Source organism: Mycteria americana, chromosome 8, assembly GCF_035582795.1.
Source record: "Mycteria americana isolate JAX WOST 10 ecotype Jacksonville Zoo and Gardens chromosome 8, USCA_MyAme_1.0, whole genome shotgun sequence".
Lineage (NCBI taxonomy): Eukaryota > Metazoa > Chordata > Aves > Ciconiiformes > Ciconiidae > Mycteria > Mycteria americana.
This window is the reverse complement of record NC_134372.1, coordinates 42,774,658-42,791,636: the sequence shown is the minus strand read 5'-3', so window position 1 is coordinate 42,791,636 and position 16,979 is coordinate 42,774,658. Positions and strand designations below refer to the sequence as shown.

Below are 16,979 nucleotides of genomic sequence, written 5' to 3'. Positions count from 1 at the left end.
TCCCCATAAATGAAACAATATTCGCTTCATGTGAAAAATTATAGTATTTTATTTCTTGACTCAAATTTAAACTGCTCTATCTTTTCTTCAGGTTACAGTGTGTTTAACATCGAGCAAGTCCGTCATCTACATTATATACTCAGAGGCTCTTCTAAGCATCATCAGTCTCTTCGATTCTTTACTGGCTTATTTTGTAGGTTCTGAACAACTCTCCGTTGTTTCATGTTTTGTGGGTTACGAGATGAAATGCCAGCTCTTCTGGATAAGCCAGAAGAGTGCTTCCAGCCTGAAGCTGAACTCACTAAAATTAAGCTGTGGTGACCTACTATTAACAACTAAGTTCCTTCCCCCCCTGCCCCCCTAAAATGACATTAAAACTACGTTCTTTAACACTTGTTCTAAGTAGACCGAACAGAGTTTGCTGATTTTGTTGGAAAGTACAACGGTTTGTGTAGAGTCATCAAGTGCCAATGACAACCTATACACCGTAGAAGTTTAGATGAAGTAGTTGTCATGACAACTCAATTAACTAAATAAACATATCTGTATGCAGCAGCAGCTCATGTCCTCTGCATCATCTTTACCTCAGCACAAAGCATTTTGAGTATATGTGCAAATGAACCTGTTCCCCCACCTCTTCGCCTCTCCTCCTGCCCTCCCAACGAGGCAATGATGAAAATGTGGTACCGCCAGTACTGCTCACTTCTCCTGAGCACCTCAACTGGGATCGTTACAGGAGTTTAGCTGCTTCTGACAGTGCAGAAATCCAGGTCAAGTCGTTGTCATCTTCCTCCCACTCCTCCCTATTCTCCCCTTGAGGTTGGCTGATTAGGTCACCTTTCCAGAATTGGCTTCTAGTTCTACTATAATTAAAGGAAAAAAAGGGCAGTTTGTGGATAAATACACAGTAAACTACCTGCTTGTCAATAAAATCTGTTTTTACATAAAGAACTAGTACAATCAAATATGACTGCCAGCCTGAGGTTGTCTTTAAATCAGCAGGTTTTGGTAATGCATGCTCTTTTAGAAATATGTAGCATAGCAACTTAAGTTACTCCGATAGCCTCCACTCACCAAAGATCTATGGGCTCTGGAATAATTGACATATCTAAGTGAATGCTCAGGTCACAACTAAGTTTTAATTGCTTTCACTACAAAAGGAATGTAATGTTGCTTCATAAAGGAATAACTGTTCCAATATCTCCCTCAAAACACAAAGCACCAAGGAAAAGAATAGATAAAAAAGAAAGGTTCCTTATTTGAAAGTTGTTGTGGTTTCTGGAGGTTGAGGCCTTAAATGCAATATAAAGAACAGATAACATCAAAAAGAAAGGTTCCTTATTTGAAAGTCGTTGTGGTTTCTGGAGGTTGAGGCCTTAAATGCAATATAAAGAACAGATAACATCCACCTGCAACCATCTAGCACCAATGGCTTTTTTTTATGTTTGAGCGCATCTACTTTCATGTTCCATCTTTTACCTACTGTATAGTTATCTGTCAGAAAATATTATTGTGAGGGCCTTAACAATAGCAATAAATAGAGCCCAGGTAAGTGAGGCATAAACCAGAAGGAAGATGGATGAGAAATAACAAAACAAAGCACAAAGGTACATGCCATAGTCTTAACAGAGCACCCGATAGACTTTAACTGTTAGCACCATCATCATTTTCATCTCTGTCACATCCTGGTAGTGCGCAGACTGATTTTTTATCCTAAAAGAAGCATCAGATCTATGACAAAGTCCTGTTTAGCCCAGGGAGATGTTCGGCGAAATCACATTTGAATTTTAAGAGGAGACTTAAGTGGCCCTTCTCTGGTTTGCATTATTCTGTGCAGAACAGTTTACACTGAGGTGAATTTTATCCAATATTGAGTCTGATAGGATAGTGGAAATTTTAAAGAATATAATATAGGTTCTCATTCAGGAAAGCATTTAAGCCACTTACTTTTGCCCTTCTTGGCTTTGGTGTTTTTCTAATGGGATATACGTTAATGTGTAAAATTAAATACTGATTTTCTTTTAAGTAGGGATTTTTTTCTGACTCAAGCACCTAGTGATTCAACTAGTAAAGTTTTAAACAGGCTGGCTCTGTGAGCTTACCTGGCATCACTTTAACTGTACTTTTTAAAAAATGAGAAACAGGAAATAATTCTACCTTTAATATTTTTCCTGCTTTAAAAACACATAGATAGAGCATAAGAGCCAACTCCTTCCTCAAAACCCCAGCAACAATAATCCCCAAAATGCCACATAAAGCTCAAATAGTGTAATCTCAAAAGATAACATTTCAGTATCACATTTCTGGGCTGTCAGATTCAAGCACAGAATGACAGATGAACTAAGTCAGCATTTACTTAAGATACAACCCTCACTCCAGGAGAATAGACATATGTTATGACTGTTTTTGAGGTGCATCATCCCATTGTGCTACTGTGAAAGGTTGAAGCCTAAGGATTCAGAGTCTGTTGTTCTCAGGCACATATACCTGAAAGTCAATAGAAAGTGCCAAATTGAAGTAATTCAGACCAGAGAAGGTTTAATTATATAGAGTGGAAATAAAAGGCCGATGATTATTCTGAAGAATTTCCGAAATGTTATGAGAGACTGTGAAAAGGGTAAGTTTTGCTGCTCAGGTTGGTGTGAGGGAATTAGGTGTTCCTCTGCTTTGTCTGCCTTTGCAAGGTAGCCCAGGACTCTGAGTCCCTGATGGCTGAAAGACACTGACTTCTGTGCCAGTGTAAAAGGGCTCATGCTGACAGGCACCTGGGAGAAAATTTGGATTACCAGTTCAGTAAGAGCTCTGGTCCTATTTATCTGATCAGTCTCACTGAAAGCAAGGAAAACTTCTTCAAGCTTTTGAACAAAGCACATTTTTTGGTAGTGAATAAAGCTAGAATTTACCATGCCTTTTCTAATGGACAGCTCCACACAGTAGACGAATCATCAGTATCTCTGGAACTGCACTAATTTCCACCAGCTGCAGATCTGACTCACAGTGCTTAAATGTGACTGAAATGTCTTTATATCCTGAGCTCCGCAATACATCTCCAGGAACCATATGACTGCCCACCACACAAAATTGTGAACCATCTGTCTGTCCTGCTTAATAAGCCTTAATGTTTAATAAGTAAATGAAATATTTAATATTTACAGAAATCAGGCTGCACAGTTGCCAAGTGCAAAATGGCTAACGGAACGTACACAGCTGCATTTCTGCCTCTGTGGATGTAGCTGAGGAACTCCTCTGATGCCAGATGCTTTCTGAAATTAACATTTCTTAATGAGCCAGCTTCAAGAGAAGAAGGTTTTCCTATGTTTTTCTTCAGCAGAAGGATGCTTATATCTTAAGCAGGGCATCTGGACACAGATGTAGGTACTAATAAATAGGATCAAATAGTTCAAGCAACTAAGAAACTTTTTTCCCCTCTCTTTGTTCCCATTCACCATCCTCCATCCTTCCCTGCTTCTTTCTTTGAATTCTAAATTCACTTATTTTTCTTCATGTTACACTTACAACATAAACTGGTAAAAATGCTCACCTAAAACTTTTCAGCTTGGATACCCGGGAATAACCAGTTCAGATATAAAAGACAGAACTTGGAGGATGTCAAAAGAGCTTCCTTACTGACAGTTAGGACCCAAGGATGTATCTAAATGTGGCATATTAGCAATATTAGATACCAGTGTCCATCTGGGCTATCTGGGAAGAATCTAACTAACAACGCTATTCAATAAAGTTTTACTGGAGTATTTATTTTGAATGATGTTCTTAAATTCAGAGCAATGTTTTGTGTAGTACGTAAATTAGTGTGGTCATCAGTTATCTTTAGTAAGAGCTAGAGTAAATACCACAGCAAACTCTAATAATGAAAATCAGTGTTATAGTTTTAAATAACAGGAATATATTCGGAAGACTGTTCTTAGACCTAAGAGATTTTTTCCTTCTACTTGAGAGAAATATTTTTACTAGCAGAGCGCTCTTTCTTGCTCATTTCTTGGGCTTAAGAAAACCAATTATCAATTTGCATGGCTTCACTAAACAGCCATATAACGGACTAGTAAGACTGAACAAGGCAGGCTAGGGATATTTGACATCTGCTGTTCATTCAGTCTTGAAGAAAAGCATGAATCCAGGGTTATAGTGTATCTTCAGGCTGCTCAGCCATTGATGTACAGTCAGTCTGAATGAATCAGAAGAACATCATTATTTCTAGCGCATTAGAACAAATTCCAGGAGAATTATTTAGTAAATCTATCGTCCCAGATGTCATCATGTGCGCAAACCAGAAGGTTATATGTGGTCAATCATGTCATGCTGAGGAGATATACGAATATAGTCCCGTTCTAAATAGCTATACATCATGTTGTTTGGATAACCCTGTATCTAGGTGCCCCACAGAGCACAACAGCCAGTCTAAGGTAGTTCTAACCAGCTGCTGCCTGAGGGTGACCTGTGCTGGCCCGGAGGCTGGGCCAGGCTGGCTCTGAAGCACCTGGGAGGTGGCACCCTCTCGTGGCGGTATGCTGAGATGCCGGCTGCTCATCCCTTCTTTTCTCCAGGCACACATCACTTCTTGACATTAGGCACCTTTCTAGTGCTTTGGTCTTTTCCCCTTACTGGAAGGGACATCTAACCATAGCCTCTGCTAGAGCAACCCCTCGCTATTTCCCCTCACCAGACAGATTCTGTTTCTTAATCACAGAACTCTTGCGCTCTTACATCCAAATCATCTCATTTTTTCTCAGTCTTCTTTGGCAGCCTTCTAGAGCTCTGTCCCGGTTAACAGGCTCTCACAGACACAAAGCTCTCAATCACATCAGCTGCCTTTTAGCCCTTTTCAGCCTGATGATTGTAGAGAATGTGCTCCATCCACTGCACACACCTTTTTTCTTTTCCTCAAGTAAGGAACAATTTGATGCCAGGTGTATAACATCAACTTCCTTTCTGTTAACAGTATTCCCAGTTTTCCAAGCATTGGTGGACCTTCGTTCACATCTGTTACATTGCTTCATCAGTTACTGCATTTCTAATTTAATAGTTAATAGCTGAAATCCACAAATAATGCATTCTGTATGATTTCCAATTTTAGCAATGAAACCTGGCAATGAACTATAGCACTCCCATTTTATTCAGCTTGTTTCCCATAAATATCTGTGAATCGGTACTGTAGACGACCTAAAAAGATGCTGCTCTTAGATTTAGAATTACACCCTAATATTTTAAAAACAACTAACAATATATTCTAAACAAACTTAGGTTTCTTTAAAAGTACTGATTTATTAAGTAGAACCATTGATAGCACCTGTTATGCAAATGTTAAGAAATAAAATAATGATTTGAAAGATACAAGATAAAATATAACTGAGATAATATACATTATCAGTTAAAGTAAGTATGCAGTATAAACTAAAGACTCAGAGCATTTACTTTGGCACAACTGTGCTAAGGTCAATGAAATTATTGTGATTTATGCCAACTACAGATCTGCAGCAATTAAAGTATTAGAAGAATAAAACAATTCCATTAATTTTCTCTAAAATAGAGAATAAAATAAACACTATTTAAACGTCCTGTTTGTCAACCCATTTTCTACAGGTGTTTGTTACTATACGCAAATCCATCTGAATACAGATTTACATCACTACGTCCTTAATCCTTCAAACATATATAGAGTTCTTTGCCTGGAATTATTCATTTCAACAACTGGATATCTGACTCTTAACCAGGGGCTCTGGAGGAGCATTATGATCTACCACAGGGCTCAAAGACAAATTTAGCTTTCCTCTGAAGAACAGTTCCTGTTTGTTGCCAGTAGTTCTGGATTTTACTATAGGCATAAAAGGGGATGCCAGCACTTCATTAAGAACAGCTATGCAAATATTTTAAAGCAGCTGTGCTAGCGGTCAAGCACTACAGCAGCTGCAGGATGAATTGTAGGGGTATATCTTTAGTACAGTACATGTCCAAACATAGTTTATAATAGAGTGGAGATCAAGACAGACATAGGTCAATAAATGGTCATGACTGGACAGTCTAAAGGATTACAGAATTCAGGATGAGAAGAGGTAAATGTGCCCAAAATAATGAGTCTATTGCTAGCCAGTGAACAATCTTTCCCCTGCAGCACACTCTGAAAAACAGGGTTATTATTATTCATTAATATTTCATTATTACTTGGATGTTTTCCTTCCTAGCACTCATATTTTTTCATTTTGAAAAACAAACAAAACCTACCCTAAATCTGAAGTGCTAAGTAACAGGCAACCATACAGTATAGTAAATTTAATCACCATCATAAAGCATAAAGAAATTTTATTTCAGAATCCCATACACTAAGTGAGCATTCTGGCTACAGAATTATAGCTTCTGCAAGGAATCAGAAACAAGTGCGATTCCTTTTTCTGTCTTCCTTATTTCTTAGATTACATTTTGGGAAGAGATACGGTTAGAGGGACAGAGGGATTACCTAATGACCCTTTTTACTTTAACTATTTTTTTTTTAAACTGGAGATGGTTTAACACGTACTGTTGTGAAAACTGCATTGCTATGGCAACCTACTAAAAAAAAGAAACACTGTAGGTACATCACATACATATTGACATGTAAGCACTCACATGAGGTTTTTCTTGAAAGACAAAAACACCTCCAGATTTTCTATTTTATATGTATGATTTAGGCATAGGCTGAATAGAAATAATCTCCTTTCTTGAATATTTACATTCTCATCTAACTATAACTGCCTTAACCCTGCATGAACTCTAGCTATGCAAGTGCCATGCATTTTAATTGAGCAGCATACACTGAACTTCTTGAAATGAAATGAACATTTTATGTTTTTTCCCCACACAGAAGTGCTGTGAACTAGCATATATACCGTATCCTTTTTAAAGTAATTTTCATTAATTTTTTTCCATATGGTTATAATTGTTAAATACCAATTTACATATCAAATATATATAAATGTTAAATGTTCACATAAAAGTTAAATACCAAAAGCCTGATTATTCGAGCACTCAAAAATATAGAAATGTTAAATGCTGAATCACTGCACGTTAACTAAAAGAATGACTAACAACTCACATTAAACTGTATGCCACTTATTTTTAGTTAATTTTATATCATATCAGTAATTTTCTTGTTCTGATACAAGCCTTTGCACTCATTTTACTGTCATGTTAGCATTACTTATCCTGTAGCTACAGAATATAATCTGGAATATATTTTTAATAACTTTTTTCAACCGAGCAATGGCCTTGGTGATCTGTTTGTAAGAAAAAGTGCAGAGAGTAAATATGTTATGTATAAAACATCTTTTCAGATTGGAAGCTATATTAACATACCATACTTAAAACAAACAAGGCATAAATGCATTTGCAATCAATAATTCAAAGTAAAGGAGTCCTTTAAAATCACCACAGTCAAAATAAACATAGATACAAATCTATTTTAATAATATTCAGGTATAACACAGGACCAGTAAGAGAGAACACTGGGACACCCAGTCTTGATGAGTGCTTTGTTACATGACTGTAAAGAGAGATCTGAAAAGGAACTGAGGCACTGTAACACTGCAGGGTCGAACTGCAAAGCACCTGGCCCACTGAACAAAAACCAGGGCCTTTTTTAGATGCTTTACAATACAATGTATTTAGATTTATACAATACAAGGGAGAGCCAATTGTCCTACGCCGTGAACCAGTGTAAGGGCAGAATACAGCATTTTCCAATAGGAAATTCTCAGAACAGCACTAGATCTTTTTCCTTTTACGTCTACCCAGCTTCCCTGCAGCCCAAGGCCCAGGGAAAGATTCATCTCCCCTGAGGATCCACCTTTTCATGAGTTTGTTCTCACACACACAAGGCACAGTCACGCTCTCCTTTAAAAACATGAGGTGCACAGCAGCCGCAACTTCCCTTGAACACACACAGGGCACTCATCCAGAGGAGTGAGGGTTACACACTTTCAGTTCTCTCGTACTTCAGAGGTAGTATGCTGAAAAATGCCTGTCTCACCAGACTTCAAGATACTCTGCCTGGGGCACCCTCCACTCCTTACCTCTTAGGTAGGAAAGAGACTACGAACATGACATGGATTGGTTAGGAGGGCTGCCTAGGTTGGAGGGAGTCATGTTCTATTTTCTGCCTCAAGAACTGTGGAAGAATTTTATCTGAAGATTGCCCATGGGAAAAATTTCCCATTAGTAAATGTGGGACTTGCAGAATTGCAGTTTTAGTAACAAGCACTTACATTTCCTTCTATTCTTTTTGTGCTCAAAGGAGTTTTTTGGGCACTCAAATCCCAGATGGATATCTAAATAAAGAGTGAGTCTTTTGAGTTAAGAAAGTACTTCCCAAATTTCAAAACTAATGTCAGTAAAATTATGTAGGATGCATAATGTGAAGCATGAAGCCCCAGTGGTTTTACTGCAAATCACTCAAGGATTTTTGGTTTGACCTCTGGAAGCTTTGTTTTTCAGCTTGTTCAAATGGTTGATTTGATTCAAAAATCAACAAGATTTGCATTTGCTAAGAGGAGCAACAGCTGTCACTGTTGTTGCTGTCCTTACAGTTCCACACAATAATGTTTAAAAAAGGAGAAATAAAAACAATCTAAGGTCTGAATTTGTACAATTTGTACAATTTTTGTGCCAGATCTGGTTGAGAGATGAAGAAGGAAAAAGTCTGCTGGGAACACAGGAGGATGATAAGTTATTATGTCTCTTGGTACCTGTTTTGTTTACTAATCAAAGGTCTAATTGCTTTGCTTTATTTTAATTAACGATGTTCTTATTTTAATTAGTTACTTTTCCTGCATACATTAGCATTGAGAGAAACCACTGAGGATATGAATAATATGATGAAGAGTTTAAAGTTAAGCTTTTAAAAATGTTTTAACAATTTCACAAGTGTTTAATAATGAAAAATAAAGCTGTTCTTCATAAATGTGGCTACTACTTCTCCAAGGATTTCATCCTAGCCAAAAAAAGAAAAAAGTCTTTTTTTCTTTTAACTTAAAAAGTCAACTGATACCAAATATAATTAACACAGGCGCCAAAAGAGCTAATGTAGGAATATGAAAGGTTTGATAGTATTTAGATATGCTAAAATGTTCAAGCTGGCCAAATCTTTTGAAACGTCCCAATGAGACAGCCATTCTCTTCAGAACCAATCTCAACATTGTTAGCAATTACCTTTGAAACTTAGGGAACTTTATCTTCTTCTCTAACAGAGGCTGGGAAAAGGCAAACAGTGCCCTGTGAAAGAACTGGAGAACTGATATAAATTATTCCAATTCCTGAGAAGATATCAGAACAAATAACCTTTACACAAGTACTTTAATTAACAAGGACATATGTAGCAACTGTTGTCTTTTTCCTGTGAACTGTTTTTGACAAATGTGTTAATTTCCTCTGTGGGGCAGGTAACAGGCTTGGTGTATAGGGAGAACTATAAATCCTCAAATTTTGGATATAGCTCTGCCTAATGTTCCTGTGTACCTAAGAAGGGTTGGTCTATATGAAACTAATAGTAGTATGTTACACAGCTAGTTAGAAAACCACACACAGTAGTTAGTAGTTCATTGTCAAAGTGGCAATTACCAATTGGGATTCTGCAGAGGCCTGCTCTGAGTGTTCTTATTCTAAGTCGTAAATGAAACAGAACATATATTCATTAAACTTGAGGATAACAGCAAAATGGAAATGTCTGAAAAACACAGTAGTAGAGCACTACAATTTGTTTTGAAAAAATCAGGATGTAATTCAATAAGGACAAATGCAAAGTGCTACATTTGGTAGGAATAATCAACTGTTCAAATACAGAATGCAATAAATACAAATATAGGAACAATTGGCAGCTTTTTCAGAAAAGGATGAGGCAACTTTAGTGGAAGAAGTGGAGTATGAGTCAATATTGCCATGCTGCTTCACAAACAGCAATCACAATGGGATACATAAAAAGGAGCTGTGAAGTAATCCTGTCCTATCCAACCCAAATAAATGGTTAACTACAATACTTGTTATAACCAGGTTTGATTATCACATATTTGATTGGGGGGGACATGGGGAAGGAAGGTTCACTGAAGATTCTGGAAAGCAACAAAAATAACAAGAGATGTACAAAATGTGATGCAAATGTGACTGAGATGAAAAAAACCTGAAGGAATCTCACCATTAAGTCTAAAGATGCCTTAGGAAGACACAGCAATGTAGTTTTCAGGAGTGCAGACAGTAACTAAGGAAACGAACTACTCACCATTCTGCTACGTACAGGACAAGAAGTAAGTGTTCCTTGCCACAACTAGTATCTGTCAAGTTAGACAAACTTTGTAAAGCATGGCAGATCATCCTGAGTGCTATCACATGGCATGTAGAGAATAACCAAGGGATCAAGCCCAGCCAGCATGGGTTCAGGAAAGGCAGGTCCTGCTTGACCAACCTGATCTCCTTCTATGACAAGGTGACCCGCCTAGTGGATGAGGGAAAGGCTGTGGATGTTGTCTATCTAGACTTCAGTAAAGCCTTCGACACGGTTTCCCACGGCATTCTCCTGGAGAAACTGGCTGCTCATGGCTTGGACGGGTGTACTCTTCGCTGGGTAAAGAACTGGCTGGACGGCCGGGCCCAAAGAGTGGTGGTGAATGGAGTTTACTCCGGTTGGCGGCCGGTCACAAGCAGTGTTCCCCAGGGCTCGGTGTTGGGGCCAGTTCTGTTTAACATCTTTATCAATGATCTGGACGAAGGGATCGAGTGCACTCTCAGTAAGTTTGCAGACGACACCAAGTTGTGTGGGAGTGTTGATCTGCTGGAGGGTAGGCAGGCTCTGCAGAGGGACCTGGACAGGCTGGATCGATGGGCCGAGGTCAATTGTATGAGGTTCAACAAGGCCAAGTGCAAGGTCCTGCACTTGGGCCACAGCAACCCCATGCAACGCTACAGGCTTGGGGAAGAGTGGCTGGAAAGCTGCCTGGCAGAGAAGGACCTGGGGGTGTTGGTTGACAGCCGCCTGAATATGAGCCAGCAGTGTGCCCAGGCGGCCAAGAAGGCCAATGGCATCCTGGCCTGTATCAAAAATAGCGTGGCCAGCAGGACTAGGGAAGTGATTGTGCCCCTGTACTCGGCACTGGTGAGGCCGCACCTCGAACACTGTGTTCAGTTTTGGGCCCCCCACTACAAGAGGGATATTGAGGTACTGGAGCGTGTGCAGAGAAGGGCAACGAAGCTGGTGAAGGGTCTGGAGCAGAAGTCTTATGAGGAGCGGCTGAGGGAGCTGGGACTGTTTAGCCTGGAGAAAAGGAGGCTTAGGGGAGACCTCATCGCTCTCTACAACTACCTGAAAGGAGGTTGTAGAGAGGTGGGGGTCGGTCTCTTCTCCCAGGTAACAAGTGATAGGACAAGAGGAAATGGCCTCAAGTTGCACCAGGGGAGGTTTAGACTGGATATTAGGAAATTTTTCTTCACCGAGAGGGTTATCAAGCATTGGAACAGACTGCCCAGGGAAGTGGTTGAGTCGCCATCCCTGGAGGTATTTAAAGGACGTTTGGATGAGGTACTTAGAGACATGGTGTAGTGGTGGTTTTTGGCAGTGTTAGGTTTATGGTTGGACTCGATGATCTTAAAGGTCTTTTCCAACCTATGATTCTGTGATTCTGTAAAGGACTACAATGGATTGTCCAGGGAAGCTTAAGAAAAAATTAGGTATTTATCAGAATATCATGTATCCGATTCCATCTTTAGGTAGCACAAGATTAGGCTAATTCTTGAGGCCTTTTCCAACCCAGTATTCTGATTGCCAATCTTGTACTTCTTTAATGCCACAGCATAAAGAATATTTCAGGCAGAATACTGTAGTAGAATACCCACCACTGAACTACCTTTGGGAAGAGACAAATAGTAAGTATTGCACAGCTGTAGCAGGGAGAGGAGGCAAAGGGAAACTCAGTCCTTGCAAGAAGATTTGCATTGATTTTAGCCTTGATTTGTTTTGGTACACTTCTGTCAGCCGAGTGCAACTCCGGCATCTTTCTCTTCTTCAGTAAAAGGTCATGCTGCAGTTACCAACCAAACACAAGTTGGTATTTCAGTGCCTAAATGCTACTGTCCTAGCACAGCAGCCAAAGAATGTTATGTATGCAATCATCAGAAGCTAAAAAAGTATGTTAGAATCGCATTTCCTAGAAAATCATAATTAGCTATTCAAGCCATACTTGGGAAGCATTTATTTGTAAAAAGGATGCATTTTGCTAAAGTCACAGCCAACTTCAAGTATATTACAAAAGCTGCTTAATGTCAAAATCCGACTTCTGCTCAATTACAGCACAGTTCATAGGAACCGCCAACAACTTTTTTTAGCACACTTGCATCCATTAGTGAATGGGGGGGAGCACAAAGTGCAAACACCCAGAACAACTGAGTGTTCTTCATCTTATTCAAGACTAGGGCACGTGATTCTAAGAGACACTGAATACTTTCAACTTGCACTTGTTACTCAGAGAAGATCAGCTGTTTAAGGACTGGTAACTTGTTTACTTGCAAAGTACATCTCAAATCCAGCTCAAGTTGATTGTGCTTTTAAAAAGTTAACCATTTGGCAGTAAGATCACGACCACTATGAATAAGCTTCTAGTTCACCAGCAATGAGGAAACAAGGATTCACAGCACAAAGAACACCATGTATCTGACATTGCCAGGGTGACTGGTGAAGGTTCAACTACAGATAAGCATTTTAGTCCTCATGAATACTCAACTCCACTTTTCTTGCCTTAAGATTACTCCCTCTAGGAGCTGAGCAAGTGATGCTAACAAGATGCTGAGGAGCACAGTTCAGTACTGTTGCCTGTATACTAAGTTTTCCATAGCCTACAGAATTTCCTTGTGAGAAATGTTAAATTGAGCAAGAGTAGTAAAACTCATTAAACCTCCCTCTTCCCTCCACAAGCCCAACCAAAACAAGACTGCGAAAGCATTTGCCGCCTTTTATATTTTTATTGTGCATTTCATAAGTGCTTAAAGATACCACACAAGACTGTATGCATTATGTTGTCCATATGTAGTATGCCACACAGTAAGAGACAGACATATCCCCAAAAGTTTTCATATTCTAACAGACAAAAATTAGATAAAATAGTATTATCTCATTATACATAAGGGAAACCACAGACAGTGTCTTAGATCACACATAATAAAGACAGAAACAGATCTTCCAAATCTGTAAATTAAGTCCACCAAAAATACCACGTGCTTTTGGCAACTCTAAAACAGATTAAAAACTATATAAATCTAGTTAGCGTTTGTCAACTTAAAAAGATTATTTAAAAATAAATTTTAGTAAGTTCCCAATTCAGAAGACATTCAGGTGTGAAATTCAATCAAATAATACATACAAAGGGAATAAACAAAAACCTTTTCCTCCTTCAGTAGAAATTAATTGCCAGACCAGTTTGTCATAGATTACTCTTCTTTCTTTCATATAAGGATGCATATAAATTCATGAAGTAATTTTCAGAGGATGAAATTAAGTTGTCAAGATCATAATGAACTTCAAAGGTAGGTCTCTTTCCAAAAATTACAAGAGCAAGAAATACAGCAAAGTGTGCAGTAAGTCCCCATATCTTGAATGATGTTTTATGTTCATGGTCATAATAGGTAAAGCAGTGCATCCAGCTTAAGTAACCAGATGAGGTTTTATAAGGCAAGGTCTTGTAATTTAAGGGCTTGACAAAGTACTCCAATGGCACAACAAAAACATCGCTCACTTCACCTGGATTAGGAATGGCCTGGAATGTGTCCTCTATAAATCCTACAACTGGTGTAACCAAGTGGTTCATCTAAAAGGAAAAAAAAAAAAAAACCACAAAACCCCCCCAAACTCTAAGTTTGTACCAAGTAAAAGAACGTTATTTTAAAATTTCATCTCATCAAAATTTCATTTGTTGCTGCTTGTCCACTGTCTCAAGAAGAGTCTGGTATCACCTTCTCTATAACCACCCTGCAGGTACTTGAAGAGAGCAACTAGATCCCCTGCTAGCTTTCTCTTCTTCAGGCTGAGCAAACCCACTTCTCTCAGTCCCTCCTCATAATCCATGTGCTCCAGCTCCCTTACTATCCTGGTGGGTCTCCACTAGGCTCTCACCAGTTTACCACTGTTCTTTCTGGTACTCCAGTGTGTCCGTAACTCGACATGGTACACCAAATGTGGTCTCACAAATACCAAATACAGAGCAAGAATCTCTTCCCTTCGCTCTGCTGGCAACACAGAGCACGCACTTTAAGAAGCAGTGGTTATTTACAGTTACAGCTTTGAAAAGGTCATTATCAACCTTACAAAGAAAATAACCCAAGCTTATTTTCTAATGATATGCCCAGTTTATTGCTTACTTTATCAATTCCAGGCACAAGCCTACAGATGACTTCCACGTTCTCTGGCTGGAGTCCTACTTCTTCTTTAGCTTCTCGGAGAGCTGTATCAATTTCATCTTTATCAATTGCTTCACTTTTACCTCCTGGAAAACACACTTCCCCTGGTGATCTTCTCAGCTAGAATTTAAAGTACTACTGTTAAATATAACAAGTTTTACATTTCTTCCTGGATCCACACAGACACTTGTTCATATTGCAGAATGCCATTATGTTTGATTTATCTTTCCAGTCAAAGAAGCTGGAAATGGTGGCAAGAGGTTTCTGCAGATCACAAGAAATGTGCCTTATCAAGAGCTACACAAGAAAAAGTTGGGCCTCTACCCAACTATTCCATAAACTCCCCCATCAGAAATACACATATCACTTGTACAGTATTGTGTAATTCATACGATACATTCTGCTTTAATACTTCCAAAATTACATTTTTCATCATCTTGCTTGCATAAGAGACTGACAGATTAATCCAGACAGACAACTTGAATAGTGAGATTAAAATACTCAAGGTAAGAGCAAGAGCTTCTAAAATACACATTTAAATAACATACCTTTATGTACATTATAGTAATAGGCTTGCACATCAGAGATCAGTAAAAAGCCCATTTACAATCAGTTTATCAGCTAAGTAGCTGTAATTATTAGGGTCTTAAAATTCCCAAGCAAGACCCCCCCAAAAAATCCATTTTTCAGCAACAGAAAGACAGACAAGTAAATAATCTCTGCATACAGGCAGCTCACGGGGGGGTGTGTGGAAAACAAGAGTTATAAAATAAAACAAAATGCTGGCAGAAGAGTTCTGAGGGACTTGGGTTGTTGCCTTTCATATATGAAAGGGAGAGAAGAGTAATACTAAATGCAGACTGAAAAGTCACATTAATAAATGCTGCATTGCACTGTCAGTTTTCTTATTTAAGTCATAGTAAACAATAAAAATTTCCTTTTCTGTTCTGGAAATCATCTTTTACTGTCACAGACTTCTGGGTACCCGGCATTTTTCCGGCATGTAAATTACCAGAATCGGTGTATAAAAATATGTGCTTGTAACCTTGGGCATGCTGCCTGGCCTGAGGTTTGAAAAGCAGGCCCTAGAACACGTGGTGAGGATGGGACTTGTGCAAACACCCGAGTGAGAACACGACGAGTATTTCCCCGTAAGCGGCCTCGCCAACGCTGCGCTCCTCTCCCTCAGGCAGCTCGGCCCTGCCGGGGCAGGGGCTGCGTGCCGCAGGCCTGGGCCTCCGCCTCACCTACCTGCATCGACCTGACAGTGAGCAGCAAGTGCAGCTTCCCCTCCCTCACCATCAGCGGCAGGAGGACAGAGGCTCTGGGCAGCGGCAAGTGGGAGAATTTGTCTCCAACATCGAACTCCCTCAAGCGCAGCCTGGCCCTCTCTTTTATACTCTCCCTAGAAGCAAACAGAACGGAGCGCCATGACACCCCTGAGGCTGCACCCCGGCTCCCAGCTCCCTTGCCGCCCAGCAGGCAAGGCGGGAGGTGTTTTCCCGCTGAGCTGAACCTAACGGGCGCCGGCAGCCGCAGCGGCTCGGCCGCGGCCACAGGGCTCACCACCCCTCCCTCCGCCCGGGCCTGCTGCCGGCGGACCGGGCAGGGCTCGGCGGCTGTCCACTCCCGGGCGACAGGGGGCGCTGCGGACACGGCCTTCCCCTCCCGCAGGCCCAGGAAGGCCTCTCCTCTCTGCTGCCTTCCTTCCGGGTTCTCCCCGCAGCTGGCGGGGACGGCGGGCGCCGCTGCGGGCGGGGCAGTACCCACGGGCGGCGGAGGAAGGGCTAGGGACGACCGCTACCTGTCCAGTTCACCCTCCCGCTCCGCAGCCGCCATCTTTGGCATCCCGGACCCGAGAGCGGACTTTCCCGTCCCCCCTGTGACTGACGGCCAGTCCCTTCAATCAACACGCGAGATCGCCGGGCTCCGCCTTCTGATTGGCGGCGGGCAGGCCACGCGAGGGGGCTCTCACGAGACGGCTGCGCGCGGCGTTCCCGCTCCCGGGCGGGTGTCATGCACCCCCGAGGCGGGCGCTGAGGGGCGGGCGGGGCCGGGCGCCGCAGCGGTGGCCGGGGTCCCTTCGCAAGGCCAGGGACATTCAGCGACATTTAGCCGGAGAAGGGCGACGTTAGCTGCCAGCAGCCCTCGCTCCAGCTGGGAAAAACAGAAACCCGCGGAGCGCCGTAGTCCCCCCTCAGAGGGGCAAGGGCGGTGGCAGCGAGCGGGTGGCGTTGGGCTCTAGTATGAGCCGTTCCCGTTGTTTTAGGTAAGGGGTCCATTCCTACAGGCACTAGCATTCCTTCTCTCACCCGCTTTAAGCGGCGGATAACATGACAGATCACAGCTTGCAGCTCTCGGGGCGGCTCTGGAAAGCGCCATTGCACACCTGTCAAAGCCTGGTCACCTGTAGCCCAGGACTCTTAAAGGATATCAACAGACCCGCTTGAACACAGACGCCTCGCTCAGTACTCTTAATTCACAATGGGAAAAAAACCCCAAGGTCTCAGCTTATTTTAATCATTTAGTATCGGCGGAAACAGTGAGGTATTGGAGACCAG

The 16,979-nt window shown here is 41.1% G+C and overlaps 1 protein-coding gene across 1 annotated transcript; it reads right to left on the bottom strand.

Moving 5' to 3' along the window:
- Positions 1 to 12,979: 12,979 nt before the first annotated feature.
- On the bottom strand, positions 12,980 to 16,291 carry NUDT7 (nudix hydrolase 7). The gene is made up of 4 exons (XM_075510856.1): positions 16,223 to 16,291; positions 15,670 to 15,823; positions 14,380 to 14,538; positions 12,980 to 13,829 (listed from the first exon to the last, which is right to left on the bottom strand). Exons 1-4 carry the CDS (start codon positions 16,264 to 16,266, stop codon positions 13,446 to 13,448), a joined length of 741 nt encoding a protein of 246 aa, XP_075366971.1. The 5' UTR covers positions 16,267 to 16,291; the 3' UTR covers positions 12,980 to 13,445.
- Between the last annotated feature and the right edge of the window lie 688 nt (positions 16,292 to 16,979).

Excerpts from the sequence above, each read along its gene's own strand:
- NUDT7 (XM_075510856.1), bottom strand. The coding sequence starts at position 16,266 with ATGCCAAAGATGGCGGCTGCGGAGCGGGAGGGTGAACTGGACAG. Across the intron at positions 14,539-15,669 it reads TCACTGTCAGGTCGATGCAG|CTGAGAAGATCACCAGGGGA; the intron begins GTAGGTGAGGCG and ends TTTAAATTCTAG. Across the intron at positions 13,830-14,379 it reads TTGTGCCTGGAATTGATAAA|ATGAACCACTTGGTTACACC; the intron begins GTAAGCAATAAA and ends TTTTCCTTTTAG.